General features: G+C 43.9%; 1 protein-coding gene across 1 annotated transcript; it reads right to left on the reverse strand.

Moving 5' to 3' along the window:
• Positions 1-6,729: 6,729 nt before the first annotated feature.
• Positions 6,730-9,414, reverse strand: LOC135945943 (serine/threonine-protein kinase pim-3-like). Its single transcript, XM_065493894.1, has 3 exons — positions 9,087-9,414; positions 8,444-8,807; positions 6,730-8,197 (listed from the first exon to the last, which is right to left on the reverse strand). The coding sequence occupies exons 1-3, from the start codon at positions 9,237-9,239 to the stop codon at positions 7,773-7,775; spliced, it is 942 nt and encodes a 313-aa protein (XP_065349966.1). The 5' UTR covers positions 9,240-9,414; the 3' UTR covers positions 6,730-7,772.
• Between the last annotated feature and the right edge of the window lie 7,230 nt (positions 9,415-16,644).

Here is a 16,644-nt window from a genome sequence, read left to right on the forward strand (position 1 = left end):
GGTCCGAACAAAACCATTTCCGAGCGAAATTTTCAAAAGGAGTCATTCTCCTCGCCGCCTGGTTCATTATTTCCTTGCCGCTCCCCCGCAGCGTCGAGACAGATTTTTGACCTCTTCCTGCCGGCGGCCTTGAAGCTTCTCAAGCCTATACCTGCTGCTGCCATGCATCGAATAAAACAGATGCACTCTTTTTCTCTCTTCCATGGGAATGACGCTTTCTGTTTCATTCAAAAAATATGTTATAGGGGTCCTGCAGAGAGAAAGCAGGTGCGAATGAGACACCCGAGAAGAGCGAGATCGCCGCGCGGCAACAGCCTCTGCCTCTCTCTCTCTCTCGCGCTCCACATCTTTCCAAAACAATTCATCCCGCCGTCAGCTTCCTCCTCCCCCTCTCCTTTGTTAAATTATTTTCTATTTGGGTGTTCTTCTCACGAGCAGAAAAGGCGGGAAGCGCGTCTCGGCGTGTTTTTTTCACTCGGGTTGCAGGCGGCATCCCTCTCCTCCAGACGCACCCAACAACAACACTGCACCCAGTGACGCGGAAAAAGGTTTGAAAATCGAGAACAAGTTCGAAAATCGACCAATATGTTGTAGAACAAGATAGAAACCTTAAATAACGATTTGCGGTTAGATCAGAAGAATTTTAATTGATTATGATCTCTTTAAAACTTCGAAAAAATGCCTGAGCCTTTTACAGAAGAGATTTTGATCAAATTTCTCGTGTTTGAAAATATAGGGAATTTTGTTAAATAATAAAAATTTGTAAGATTTTCAAAAGGAAAATAAATGGTTTTGTTCGGGAAATTTTATTTTCAAGTTGAACATATTAAAATATTTAGACTTTTTTAATAATTTCAAGAAGAATCCAAAGCAAAGAAAGTCATCAACCTTAAAAACGAGATATAAAAGTGTCTTTAAACGCTTCGGTCAAAATTCAAAACATGACACAAATATATTTTTAGTTAAGAGTTCATTCCCTCGCAGAAAAACAAACAGTCTTATCTTCCATTATTTACCTTTTCATATTATCCCACGCGAAAGTATAATAAATTTCGAACGTTTCAATTTTCCACGGGCGTCATGCTCCTCTCGAGGAACCCAAGCCTTCCAAGCTCTGTTACATGCCCTAAAAGGAGCATTTTTCCCGCCCCTACCCACGCTGCAGTTATTAGGAAGCGTCGGTCCCACTGAGAGAGAGACTCGGAGTGCATCTCGCTGGGCATCAATGTGAGAGGAGAGTCTTATAACTCTCATACATAAATATGTTCTTCACGTGGTCGTCCGGAAGCTGAGGTCCTCGCTCGCTTCCCGCGCGCCCACCGATTTCGGGGGCCGACAACCTGCTTGCTGCCTGGCGAATATATTGTGTTCGTGCGTCCGCACACGCGTCCCATTCGCGAAAGTCGGTCGTCGGTCGGGATGACGCGAGTCGCTAGCGAATTGGTATGCAACGTGTGCGGTTCGCTGAAAATTCCGTCACGATGATTTCCTGTCCGCGTCCATGGACATTTTTCCCGTTCGCACGCGCACCTTTCGACTGCTGTAAAATTTTCACATTTTGCGCTGCCGCTGCTCGCTCGCGAGCACGGCGGCGGCGGATGCTGGTTTCCCTGAAATTCCGGCTGCGTTTCCACTTTGCGACGTGTTTTGGCTACGTGCGTCCTGACAGGCGGAAAATATACGTACTCGTGGAAACTCGAACGGCAGCAAAATTTAAATTTCCCTACCCAGTGTTGATTGACGTCAATGCATGCATGGGAAATTGGGACATGTTTATATTCAAAGTTAAAATTTCCAAATAGAATATATTATTTGATGGAAATTTATCTTTTTCGCTTCATATTTTTACTGTGGGGAAAGTTTGGTCAAGGAATTCACTAGAAGTTTGCAAAAATTATCATATTTGGTGGTTGATATTCACAGAGACAGTATTTTTATTCTTCTAAACCTTGGACAAAGAGAAAATATAAATTTATAAGAATCACCGGGGGGCCGGGTTGCGATCTGTGTTGCTTCCCGCCGGTCAGAAGTCAATTATGGCGTCGAAACAATGGAAGCCAATCAGGAGACAGCCCAGCGGCCAATCAGAAGCGTCGAAAAAGAGGCGTGCCGACCTAATGATTTCATTCCCGCGTATTTTGTTACATTTCCATCAGCCTGATGTGCCATCTAATGGTCGATTCACCAATAAAGAAATAACAACAAAATTATTCATTGTGCTGAAGATATTTTCATGATAAATTTTCCAAGCCAATTTCATTTTACATTTTTAACTTTCCCGCCGTACTCTACAAGACGTCATATCTGCGCGCCCCCGGTGATAGTCTGGATTTGAATTCTTTCTAAAGAGAAAACTCGCTAGAAGAACCTCATATGCACAATCAACTATCAGCTGAGTTGCCTTTCCCCTTTCAGCCATTTAAAAACTGAAGTGGTTTCCCTGCTGAACAAATTTCACTTTCCGCTGCCATTGCTTTTTGTTTCCGCTCTTGTCATAGAGAGGCGACAGGTGGATTTGCGACTCGCACGATTCGCTGCTGCTTGTTAATGGAGGCCAACAGCCCATAAGAGGTGGTCAGTGAGCCACTCATTCATTGAAACGCGTAATCCGCGACGAGTTTGTTTTGCAATTTCAAATAGCGCGCAGGTATATGCCTCTCCAACCTTCCTCTATATGTAAACATCCTCAATAATTTCATTGCAATCACATAATCAAGAGCTATGAGGTCGCGCCGCGACCACTACTGCATTTCCTACCGCTGCAATAATATGCGGATTTGGAATGACGGGTGCGGTATTTAACTGAAAAATAAATAGCTAGAGAGAAAACAGATTATTTGGTGTTTTGGTTTGAAAATTGTTGTTAGGCGCTTGAAAAGAGACCAAATAAAAATTTGTAAAGATAAATTTAATACCATTTTAAATTAATAAAATTACTATAAGCAAGACAAGTCGACTGCCAACCTCTAAAAGCAATCTCCGCAGACGCAACAAAGCCTTCAGTTTTTCCATCTACCCTCCATCCAGCCCCTAACGCAAAGAAATTTAAAGTGCCGTGATTTGTACGCCGGTGTATCAAATATCAAAACAAACCGCGCGCATTATAAGGAAAAACGTCTGTTTGGTTCTCCTCTCAGACTTCATATTATTTATTTGAGAGCTTCTCCCTTTTTTTCCAGGAAAGCCAACGGAAAGCTGCATTCCGCACGCCTCTCCTCAGGCACGCCGATTGAACCAATTTGCTAGGCTGCACGTATAGCGGTGGCGGCGCCGCTCCCACGTGCAAACTTCAGGGCGATTCGCTCGGAAAGACGCGAGAATGGCGAAAATTAGCGGCACGAAACGACGCCGACTGCGGCGGCGGCGGCTCCAAGGACCTGCCGGCCGTTGCCTCCTGCGCGCGTTTCCCGCCGTTTTGCGCCCCACGTGTGGCCTTCAGACGTGGAGACCTTCCGTGCAGGCAGGCAGGCAGGCGTCAGCGGCAGGGTAGTGTTCGGCCGGGCCGGAGTGTTGCCGTGCGGCTCAAAAGCGCGCCAACCAACCTTCCTCTCCTTTCATGGAGAAAAAAGAATGCCGGGGAGGAGGAGGTAAGATGAAAGGCATTCCTGGGAGGCTGGCGAGGCTGCTCTCTCGGCGTCTCCGCCGTGGAAGGTCGGACCCTGATTCAATGACCGCCGCCGCCGCCGCCGAGCGAGGTGTATAAACTCGCCAGGCAACAACAACAACAAACCTGCCGCGCGCATACAAACTCTAGCCTAATTGAGTCATTTTTCAGGCAGCTCTCTACCGCATCTCCTGCGTGCGGAGTGAGGCGGGAAAAAATTGGGAAATATCAGGGTTTAGCTTGGGAAACGGGCTGATAGTTGAGAAAATAACTGGGCAAGTAGGTGTATTTTTATTCTGAAAATAACTGTAACCTTTATTTCTCCACTTCTATATTATACGAAATATTCTTAAATATTTTGTTATTCTGGCAAACATCTGAACAATAAGACGCAAAGAATCACTTATATAAAAAAAATTGGAGCAGTTTGCGTCAGTGTTGTTTTCACATAAAATCTGTTCTTCAAAAATGAAATTTTATTTAAATTTAATTCTTAAGACTGTTTTTCGTTACATGACCTTTTCAGTTTGACTAAAAAGTTTACAGAAAGCTATTTCTAACCTGTTATTTGCCTTCCAATTAACAATGTTTACTGTTTATTCGGGTAAATTGGGGTGCGTGATCCAAATATTATTCCTGCTGTTATTGAAAAATAAAAAATCGGTTAGGAAAGCCCTGGAAAATTCGCCCCTGACCTTGAGCGCTAAACGGCCTAGATGCAACGGCCGCGCGTGCTCATGGTTCCTGCTAGTTTAACTGCCTCTCTGCGGAAGGTTATGCAAAGTGAACGACCACGTGAGCGCTCGCTCTCCTTCCTGGTTCCGTCCAAATTGCAAATTTCCGCGAGAATCATTAGACAGAGAATGCCGGAATTGAAGCACGTCCTTAAATTCCAAACAGGAAACCGATGGATTCAGATTTTGAATTTAAATTTAAAATTAAAGCGATGATATAATTTAAAACATAATTGCAATACAAGATAATGCTATTAATCTGACACTACGACAGCGCAATTAGCTGTTCACCGCGCCAATTTAACAGAGCTCAGCGAAAGAAAGCTATCTCTGAAACAGATCTAGAAAAACTTGATATTTCGGCTCATAATTAGCCGCTATATAGCCGCAGCCAATTAAATCGTTTCTGGTGCGTGAAAATGATTTCTGCCACGTATTAAATTTCCTGCCTGCCTTTCTGCAGGAGAGGTTGCGCTCGTATAGTGAAGAATAAAATAAAAAATATATATAAAACAACCTCCCATGATGATTCTCAGGGTAACTCAAGTGTGCAGGCAGCGCTTGCTCGCTCCTCGTTTGATCCCCAATTAAGAGAGCGAAAATCGCTCGTTAATTACCCTTCCTCTCCTCCGCACCCGATCCAGTCGGCGGCTTCGAAATTCCCTTGACGAAAAATTTGAGTGGAATAAAGAGCGAGCTGAGGAATAAAAAAAGGATGCACCGTCGGACGCGGTAACAACTGCACTCGCTGAGCTGGAAAAGTCATTGCCCGCCAACGACGCGCTGCTCAACCGATTTCGAGCCTCAAATACCGACTTCTCCACAATCTCCACGCCGTTTTCATTTACAAATTGTTGAATAATAACTCCTGCTGATTTTACGTAATTTTTAAACCCTTGGGGATGCGTAATAGTTGTCAAAGCAATTGCATTTTCCCCCAATGAAATTGTGAAGCAGGCGGTTGAGAAACGAAAATTCCAATTTCGACAGTAAAGCGTCTCTTCTTTACCTTTTTCCTGTGAAGAAATATGTTTTGCTTTTGTATACCAACAAAATCTGAGGAATTTCTTGACCAAAACATGGCTGACAAAATGTTTTGTTTGGGAAGAACGATTTCTATATACCGGGTGGCCTGAAGCCTTGTTTGGCAAGCTCGGGTGAAATCGGGAGCATCTTCCCCCTTAAAATTCCACCTGAGGGTCTCGTTTGTTGTTAAAGTGAAAAGGTGTCCTTGTACATGACAAAGTAGGTAAAAATTGCTCTAAGGAGAAACCGTGAAGATCCAATTTTGTTCTCAGCGAAAATCCAAGCATTCCTTTTTGTCTAACAAACAAGCGAGCGATCGCAACAAACACGCCAAGTAGCTTTTTGTTCGTAAAAATAAAAAAAATGCTTTGTTGACATTAAGCTCTTTTTGCACCTTGTAAAGGAATATGTCATTTCTGACAGCCTGATAAAAATTCGTGGAAAGGTAAACTTGGGAAAAAAATAATAACCAATCATCGACATTTTGACAGAATTAAAATCAATTTCGCCTTAAATGAATTTTCATCTATAGTTGGACAAACAAAAACAAGCCCAAGCTGACGCGTCAATGATTATTTAAAAACTCGGGAGAGATGGAAGAAGGCAGAACGGTCATTACATTCTACTCTTGGCTGCTGCGTTATTTATTTCAACATAGCTGTCGGTATATTTTTTTTTCTATTGTCGCTATGCTGCTGGGGAGGCAGGGTGCCTTTGCCTTCGCGCCTTTTTTCTGAGAAAACCCCAGAAAGTAGGTTGGCGTCGGGGGTGGTGCGGGGGTGTGGGGAGCGGTGAGCAAGGCCAGTGTAGCAACAAAGGACGCCGCGCGCGGCAGAAATTCCTCACGGCGCCTGCCTTCAAGCTGGAGTTCATTGCTTTGCGATTGTGAATTGTGACGGGGCAGTCGCCTCTCTCTCTCTCTCTCTCTCTCTCTCTCGCGCTCGCGCGCGGTTCACCTTGAGAACTGCGCTGAGTGTGCAAAATTCAGGGGAGAGGAAGGTCGGCCATTGCCAGGTGCATCCCCCCTCCCGCCGGCTGCTGCTTATCCTCGCACAGAGACCTTTGATTCTCAAGGATTCGCCACTTTTATCCGTTTGATATTCCACCTTCGGGCAGACTATTGTTTTTCCCCCTTGGTTACATTTGTGGAATGTACAGGAAACTGTTACGCGACTCGAAAGTTACGACGCAGTTAAATGTATTTTCAATAAATTGCTAAAGCTGTGGGGAATTTTCAAGTATGTACCTCGGAAAGGCATTGAACCCTGGGCTCAAGGTCGCTAAGAATTCGCCATCGAATCGAGGCAGATTGCTCAGATTGCTGGAATTTCTATCTGGGTTGGTTTGTTTTTGAAGGAAAATCAGTTTGTTTTCATTATGAATAAATGTGGTTTGACATTTATTGGTATTTAGCCACCCGCTCGACGGCGGGCTCTACACTTCGTCAAAATGTTCCTTGCGCAGTACATAATAATTATGATCGTTATAATTACACATTTTGTTGTAGTATGTCATTTTGTATAAAAAATACAGTCAATCTCGGTATGTGCTCGCACCTGTCTTAAATCGTAATAATAATTTACACCAAGTCGCACTATATTATTCACAATGTACACATAAATTAGATACTCAGCGATGTGATGAGAGTTCTGAGAGGATTTCGCACCTGTCCAAGGTGCAACGGGGCTGCCGCGCGTTTTTAGAGATTACCGATCACTGGTTCGAAAAGCATGAAACGCCACGCGGCAGCCCGCGGTATACGATCCGTATGAGTGAGTGAGTGAGTGTGTGTGTGTGTGTGTATGTACGAGAGAGTAGTTATTGCGCATAAACTGCATTCAATCATGACGTATGTAAGTGTGTTTTGTGTAGTAAACATGCACGATAATAAATTAAGGAGGAAGGAACTTATAGAACACATTTTGCCTAGAGCAAAAGTCGTCAGTCATTATGGCATCAGCTTCGTATGCGCGTTTATAAATAAAAAAAAAATACCAAATCATCATCGAAGAAAGGAATACAAACATTCTACATGTATCAACCCACGCAAAATTACGCACGACGATTAATGAATGAATGAATTCGTTCTTAAGTAGATTGGGCGATGGCTCTTGGCACGCACGCGAAATATATACACACACACGCAGAGCCATCGGCGCGGACCGGAAGTTTCAGTTCCTGGTCGATCACAGAGTTTTTTTTTGCCGTCCGCGCGTGCGGCCGCGGCGCCCGGGGGTCGCACGCTGGCGTCGCTCGGCGCGGACGGACTCGGTCTTAAAACACTAGCACAGCCTTCACGGTGGCGAACTTCGCCGAACGAAAGAGGAGGAAAAAAAGCAGCTCGAGCGAGGCACGTGTGGTGTGCGTGCCCCGCGCCCCTATCAATTGTCCATCTAGCGTCCGTGAGGTCAAGGAGCGGCCTCCTCTCCCAGGGCGACACTGAGCGGCGGCAGGGGGCCGTACTGCACCTCCTCGTCGGCCTGTTCGGCCGACGCCGGCTCCGCCGCGATCAGCTCGTCTTCGCACTCGGGCAGCTGGCACCGGAACCACGGATGCAGCAGCAGCTTGTCGATGTCCAGCCTCTCGCGAGGGTTCAGCCGCAGGCACTGCTTGATCAGGTCCATGCACTCGGCGCTCAGCCTCAGCGGCTTCGAGTTGGGCGTCATTCTGCTCTTGAAGACGATGTTGGCGCGCAGGATCTCGTCGTCCAATTCGAAGGGCACGTCGCCGCACACCATCGCGTACAGCAGGATGCCCAGCGACCAGACGGTGGCGCTGCGGCCGAAGTACTTGCCGGAGCGGATCCACTCGGGCGGAGCGTACACCCTGGTACCTGAGAACACGCAAAGAAAACACGGGGTTAATTTTATTACTATAAATAATTGGCGTGATCGCGATTCTCGTTGCGTTTACCGTGCGAAAAAGGCCTTGAGCGAGCAAACGAACGAAGGAGCGCGAGGCGCCAGCCTGGAATGCGGCCCCACCACCGGAGAAAGGTAGGTGAGCGCGCGCGGTTACCAGGCTGGCGTTTCTGTGTCAAGCCGAGAGCGGCGATAAAATAAAATAAAATAACACTCACCATCAAAATCGGTGTAGACGGTGTCCCTGAGGAGGGCGCCGGACCCGAAATCGATCAGCTTGAGCTTGTTGGTCTTGAGGTCGACCAAAATGTTTTCGTCCTTGATGTCGCGGTGGATGACGCCAGCCTTGTGGCTCTGCAGGACGGTGTGCACGATCTGGCGGAAGAAGTCGCGCGCGAGGAACTCGTTCAGCACCACCTTGTCGGTGATGTAGTCGAAAAGGTCCTTCACGCTCTCAGGACGCTCCATCACGATGATGACGCTGTCGTCCCGCTCGTAGTAGTCCAGCAGGCCGATCACGCCCGGCAGGTTGGACACCTTGGACAGCAGGTACACCTCCATGGGCACGCGCTGGTGTCCCATCTGAGCAAAACAAAAAAAGGGCGAAATTTAGACCGTGTTTTTATTTTTCTTTAAATCCGGGTTTGAATGTAAACAAAAACATTTTTGTTGTTATGCAATAATAATCATTACTTTAGTAGGTCCAGATTAAAATGATGTGCAGCATCCAAAAGATTGAACCCGAGACGCCCATGTGGGCGACCCGTGAGAGGTCACGTGTGCGTTTTTAAAACCCAACCGAATTTCATTTTTCTCCAATTTTCCGCCGAATTACAATTTCAAGTGAACGGGGACACTCACCAGGACCATGTCCGAAATTTTCTGCTTCGAGATGTGCTTGATAGCGACGGGCAGGTTGTCGTTGCGGAGGCCGGCGTAGACGACGCCGAAGCCGCCCTTGCCGAGGCACGGGCCGACGCGGTACAGCCGGTCGAACTGGTCGCGGTAGGTCATGGTGGACGCAGGACCGGACACTGACACTGAACTGGTGGGCACGTGAGACACTGTGCGCCGCTTGGCTGCTGTTTGGTTGCTGAGGTTGAATGCGGAGCGAGCGACAGAGACGCGTGCGACTCCAACCGCTCAACCTACACGACTGCCGCTCAATCGAATTCTCTACGACGGTGGTGGCGGCAGGCAAGACCCGATCGCTTCCCCTCCCGCGCTGTTCGAATGTAGGATGATGAACCATATAGTAAAAGGGCGGCTGTTATGGCGGCGGCCGTAGTAACAGCCGGCTGCTCGCCGGAGGGGAGTGAGGAGGAGGGGGGCGGCGGCCGCGCCGGCAGCAGCAGTGCGCGCGCTTTGCTCTGATTCAGTGCCTGCCTGCATCCGCCGTCTGGCCCCCTCTGCCGCCCCCCTGCGACCCCTCCCCCCGTGCACCTAGGTTTGGCGCGCTGGCTGTGGCGGGCCAAGCCGACACGGCAGCACACCCAAACAAACGGCGCGAGGGGAAATCGTGTATCGTGTGTACGCAAACTAGGAGGAAAAACCCCGGGTTTTCCTTGCGCTCCTCGCATCCTGCTCGCAGGGAAACATTGACGATAAATTCATAACGTGGCTTGGCCGTGTGTTTGTTTTTACTTTGTAATATTTTTGCAGATTTTTCCTTGTTTTGCTTGAGCACATTCATGGTTATTTTTGTAGGGGTGACTAGCAAAATTATGTCGTATTGTTTTGACAACAAATACATAGGACGCTTTTACTCCCGGAAAGAATTCACTATTAATTTTTTCTAAGTTAGTTGCTGTTTTCTCCTGGTCGTGTTTTTAAATTCTTTCTACGTTTTAATGGGCTGTTATGAAAAGTCTAAGATGTTGCCAGAAATCAAAGCAATCGTTTCTAAACGTCCTGTTTTTATGTTAAATTTAGTAATATTGACAAACCTCCCAACCTTTTTTTCAACAACAAAACAAATTGTATGTTTTTTTTATTAACAATTACCAAATATGTATTGTTTGTTGGGACCGTCTGGCGCCACAGTTTCATTTTTAAATGTTTTTCTGCCGGCCTGAGTATCAAATTTGCTCTACAACTAACCGTATATCGTGAAATATTATACAATGTAATTTATGTTGAATATCTCTTCTTTCCTTGTACTTGTCCTCTTATCAATTTTCCTTTCCTGCGGCGAACCGCTCGCTGTACCCTGCGGTTGGCGCTCCGACTGACGTCTGCCTTTTTTCCTCTTCTGATAACAAATTGTTTTGATATCACCGATTTCCACGGTGCGGGATTTTCCTTATTATATTTCTCCGTTTTCCTCTGCCGCTGCTACATGAAAACAAAAACAAACGAAAATTTATCTGTGCGGTTTGAAGGTCTAAGGCTAACAGAGTTGTTTGGAGAGACCCATTGAATTAGATTTGTCCAACGACTTTATCGGCGAGCAAATATGAATTTAGGGAATTTAGGTTCTGATAAATCAATATAGATTTGATTTAGGCGTCTCGAAAATAAAAGTAATTATTATTATTTCTCCCTCATTTTGATTACTCATCGTTTTCCCATGAAAAGGGCCGTGGCATTTTGTTTATTTTGATAGTTGTGTTTGCCCGAACTTATCAGGCGAACAATCTGTGTGATTATCCACGAAAAAGAGACGCGCAATATTATAACGGCCGTGTTTCCAAGACCTAGTTTAACATTTCCAGATTTTATTATTATTTTGTTTGTTTTTTTTTGTCGTTGGCGCAGCTGCGCCGAGAGGATGGCGCCGAGGCCACTCTGCTTCTTTTTGAAATCGCGATAAAAGAGTAAAAAATATTTATATTAACTTATTTGCGTAACTGGTGCGGCGATGGCACGCTTATGCTTTGTTGACACTTTGGTGACGAGCGAGCGGCCGAGGGGCATGCCTCCGATAAATTCATTCGATCACGAGCCTTATCACATGACAACAATAATATAGCGGCGAGAGCACATGCCCCGGCAGCACGACGATGAAAATATTTTAATTTCCGACACTCACGCAGTCAGCAATACGCTTGAGTCATTCCAAGCAGAAAAACGACGCGGCTTGCCGAAAGGTGTCGTGCTGCTTTCGCCATTCCTCTGCTGCGTCCGCGGGTTTCCTTGCTGCACTTTGCACCTGATGCGATTATTTGTTTACATTCCTTAAATGACACTCAACAAATTCATTTCAAACTTAAAGACCGTCTTTGACGAAGTTTCTGAGCGCACCAATCGATTCTTGAGGGTCGAATTAGGTAAAGAGGAGATTTTTTCTGACCAAAAAGTCCAGAGCAACGTGGGAATTCTTTTTCCCGCCAAAACAATACGAATGCGAGAAGTGCGCATGCGTCAGAGCTGGCTGGATCTGACAAAGAAGGCGATCTCTCTGCAAGTGCTCAAACCAGCTCTGACGCATGCGCACTTCTCGCATTCGTATTGTTTTGGCGGGAAAAAGTATTCCCACGTTGCTCTGGACTTTTTGGTCGGAAAAAATATCCATTCTACCTGATTCGACCCTCAAGAATCGATTGGTACGCTCAGAAACGTCGTCAAAGACGGTCTTTAAACGTTATTTATGCTCTGGAATTCATCATGGAGATTCGAAAATAAATCTGTCCTAAATTTTCTCCGTTAGAAACGTTTAACTGGTAATAAACCAATCAATCAATTAGAATATTTGCTCATCTCTCATCTCTGGCCCATTTTTTAAATACCTCAGATTTAGTCAACATTTCTCCGCAGTGAGAAGCGCCGTGCATAATATTATACGTTATGTTTTTTTTTTTATTTGTCCGTCACGATTGAATAATTAATTTTGTAACACGTCGCGGCGCGCGAAGTGCCTAAGGAAATTCCAAACTAACCTGCTTGATGTGCATCTACGTTTTATTACACTCTGCGTACACCTTCAGCAAGGTTGTTCAAACTTTCTATTTTGCACTTTGAAAGTAAAATTCAAGCTGCGAAGAAGATGGTGTTGACCGACATATAAAATAATCAAATACCAACTGTTCGTGCAATTTAAATTCCTCGCCAGCAATGGTAATTGCAGATTTCACTGATAAATTATTTATTGCTTAGTATATTGGAAAGGGAAAATCATTTCAATTTTTTTTTTTAATTCTGATATGTGAGCAGTCAATTTTAACCCCTTTCTAAAATCGATTAATACGCCAGGAAACATCTATAAGAATCGATTATTTTAAATTGTTTTTTCCTCGTGAAAATAAAATGAAATTAAAAATAAAACCCCTTTTCTTTGATCGTTTTCCTATAAGCTCGAAAATAAACAACAAAAACCATATGTGGAGGAAAATCCGGTATGTAAAAATCAGGCCAAAATCGTGCAGATTATTCCGCTCGTGCCTGATTTTGCCGCAAATCTCGATCGCATCCAAAATTTCCAGCTTGCCTGACGTCAAGGCGGAGGAGGCTTTTGCATTTTCACGTTGAGCGGTTTAAATCACCAAACAGGACAAAGTTGCGAGTGTTTGCAGAAACGGATTCGCGTCTCATCGGCGTGAGTCGACACAAAAAAGCGGTGAAATTTGCTGCGCACAAAGCTGGCTGAAATTCAGCGTGATTATGCTGATTACACGCGCCTTCCTTGGCGGTTTATGCCTCGGCATTTTTTGCCCATTGACGCAAGCCTGCTCGCAAGCCTGAAGTTGCACTTTTTATCCGACCTATGCAGAAGAAAGAAGAAGCAGCGACCGCCGAGAAACCAGCGACAACCTTGCCAGCCACCAGCATATGATTATAATATGCTGTTTTTTCTCGATAATTCTGATTGAGGGAACTATCAACCGTCTCAAAACATTTATGTACCTTTGTTTATTAAGTGATAAATAATTATTTGATTATTTACTTCAGGAAGAAAATGAAAATTCATAACAAGAACAGATCGGTTTAATATTTAAATGAAAAATAAATGGTTTTGATCAGCGGGGTCCAGATGTGCGATAAAATTGGTTCGCACTGCGCAGATACAAGATGGCGTCTGAAGGTGGGAAACGAAAAGCTCTCTTTGGGTTGCCGTACGAGTGTCAAGAGTTTGTTTTTACGATCCGAAAGATACAATTAGTACAATTAATGCAAATTATGTCACAATATTGACGAAAACCTGGTTCTTTTCGCGAATTTTCACGTGACCGTTTTTTCGCGCCATTCTCGCTTCGTAAGAATCTGGCCCCCGCTGGTTTTGATTAGACTTAGAGACCTTAAAGAGAGATAAGCAGAGTCCAAAAATTCGCCGAACGCCTTTTAGCTCCCATTAGAACCCCATATGATGTTAAATGATTCTCGTAAATCACTCTTCATTTTGCTACTGATGCGTGTCCATCGTTATATAATCGAAGAAACTAAGTATAAAAGTTGATTTATTTATAACTGATACATTATTTGCGGATGAAACCACGCAAATCGGAGATAATAGCTCGGCTCAAAAAATTCTCGACGCTGATTGGCTGACGCAACGCGCATGTCAGCAGAGGAGATCCATTCACAGCGAGCTGCTGCGTCAGCCAATCAGCGCTCATCGAGCTGCTATATCTTTTCTTTCTTATTTTTAAATCAGTTTGAATTAACAACTAACGTGATTTCGCGAGGGTAAATCGATAAATTAACTCTTTAGCTACAAGTATAGTCACCAAACAATCGGTTGCGGGAGAGTCATGGGAAGCAAAATTACGTTCGATGACGTTTTAGGATCTCTCTAGTTTTGAAATAAAACACTGCTCGTGGTTTTAGAGTTTGAATAATGAAAAGAGCTACAAAAAACTGATGTAAAAATATATTGATGCTATATTTGTCTTGTATTTTTTATTTAATATTTTTATGACACACCATCAATATAAAATTTTTAAAAACGTGTTACATTTCCTTGAGTTATCTTAACAAATTCTTATGATTGACGCTATTGACAACAGTTAAATTATAATGTTTTGGTTACGTAAGCGGTTCTGAAAGTCTTCCTTTTCTTAATATAATAAATTTCATAAATTTCCTTCGTGTTACGTTAGAAATTAATGGATTTCGAATTTCTCCGCTTGCACTATTATTACAACTACCATCTTCTTTTATAAATAGAAGATTATTTACTCGGCTGAAAATAAAAAATAAATTTTGATCGTTAATTTGGCCGAGCCGAGTTTGAAGGCACGTCAATTTATTTTTCACGTGCGTCACTCTGCGTAATTAAACCAATAAATTTTTTGACGACATAAGACGGTGCCCCTGCGTCGCGGCGAAGCAATAGAGTGCGAAATTCATGCGAAAAACGCGCAAAGACAATGGAGCGCAGGCGATGACGCGCGCGGCCAGATAAAAAAAAGGTTGTGTGGCGCCAGGACTGCAAGCGTTTTTACTTGAACAGCGCGTTATCTATCTCGGCGACGGTGCAGCGCGCATTATCAGCGTGTGTGTCTCAATTGACGTCACCGCTACCAGGAAAATCCCCAACACATCGCCAATCCAAACAAACCATTCACATGCACGCAGCGTGCAGCACATAAAGAGAGTGCGAGTGTGTGTAGGATTAAACCCATGCTCCACTTTTCGCGGAAAAATTCCGAGCGCTCCCGCGGCGCCAGTCCATTATCGCAGACCCAGCCCCGTCACGAGCGTTGCACCTTGAATAAAAAAAATAATTAAAACCATGACGCTGGCACCATCCAATTTCGAATTGGACAAAAAATTTACGACACGAGAAATTTCATTTTCTAAATTAAAAAAATTGAATTTTTTGTGCTTGATTTTGAGGTAAAAACGGAAAAGGTGTTGATGGACCTTGGATCAATGTTTACAAAATGCTGTAAAAATGTAAATAAGTCGTATTTTGGGTAAAGATTACGTCAGAGTCGCAATGGACAATAACAAGAAACTCTTTCTAGCGTTAAAAATATTGAAATTCAAGACTGTAAACAAAGGCACAAAATTTATTTTCGTATTCAAAATATTTTCATAGACAAAACCTTAATTTCCTGCCAAACAGTGACTTTCTTTATATGCGTCTAGGACTTTTTTCTGTTTTTCTCCTCTCAAAAACCTGAAGAAAGTCTCCGTGTTCAGGAAAGAATTTGGAACGTCATAGACCTTTTTCAATTACGCAAATGCGACATTCCATTGCCTCATTCATTGTCAGATAGCAACTAATTATTTTATCTGCTAAGTCAATTTGCAGAAACCGAACCTATTTTCTTATCTCGAGAGAATTCGACGAGAAAGCTTCATTCGCGGTAAAGTACCAAGTCATTGCGACAATTACTCTCGGCCTCCTCGAGAATGCCAATATTTTGGAGAGTGTGAGATAAAAAGCTGGTGGGTCCACGCAATTACTTGCATAAATGAGATTACGGATGCGATAATAGGAGAGGACTTTGTTTCTCGAAATCGTTATCACGGAATGATGTGCGCATTTTCGCGGCTGGCGACAAGGAGAACGAATTCCTCAATGATTGTGTGTCGTGTTGTCAATTTTACAGTATGGTTTGTAAACATCTTACCAAAGTTGGCACGCGCTGTGCGATTTTCTTTGAAATTATTTCACTGCTCGAAGATTACTGCGAATCAAAGGATTTTTTACAACGCAATTTTTTCGTTTGCGTTTTATTCGTTTCTCAGATAAAGGGTAAAACCGCGAGAGAGCAATACGCGGAAACATTTTTGAGTACAATTTTATCTACCGGAAGTCGATGATTTGTAATACAAATCTTACAAAATGTAAACAAACAATCTTTGTGTAAACGTGAGTGAAAATTTGCTTTCAAAATCTTGTAATTTTTTTCAATGTACTCGACCCTAGCAAGAATAAACAAGAATATATAAATTTGAAGACTTCAATTTGATTTATTTGCCTCTTATAATTTTTTAATCTCCATTATTATTCGAAGAATTGTTGCAAAAATTGAAATATTACATATATGCAGCTTGAAATCATGTAGGGATGTTTCCTTCTTTTTTTGGCACCGGGTTTTTTAGTATGAAAAATATTAGATTGTTGGCCGATTTTTTGAAACGAAATTTTCTGCGTCGAAACAGCCAAAATCGGCTGCCGAAGAGGGGGGCGTAACCGAGGGAATGCAATATGGCGGCACAGACATGGCAGGCACTGCTCGCCGCTCATAGGGGGCGTGGTGCGCCACCATATTGTATTCCCTCGATTACGCCCCCCTTTTCGGCGGTTGATTTCGGCTGTTTCGACGCCAAACATTTCGGTTTCGTGTTCATGAAAAAATCGGCCGACAAATCTAGTATTTTTTAATACCAAAAACCCGGTCGAAGGAAACATCCCTAAAGGTCACAGCCATCCGGCAGGAATTTTAGATTCCGTGGGCTAAGTTGCGCCAGCCACCGGTAAAAAGGGTCAAAATTTAAAGTGCAGGAGGAAAATGTCTTCCGGACTGTT

Source organism: Cloeon dipterum, chromosome X (assembly GCF_949628265.1).
Source record: "Cloeon dipterum chromosome X, ieCloDipt1.1, whole genome shotgun sequence".
NCBI classification, from domain to species: Eukaryota; Metazoa; Arthropoda; class Insecta; order Ephemeroptera; family Baetidae; genus Cloeon; species Cloeon dipterum.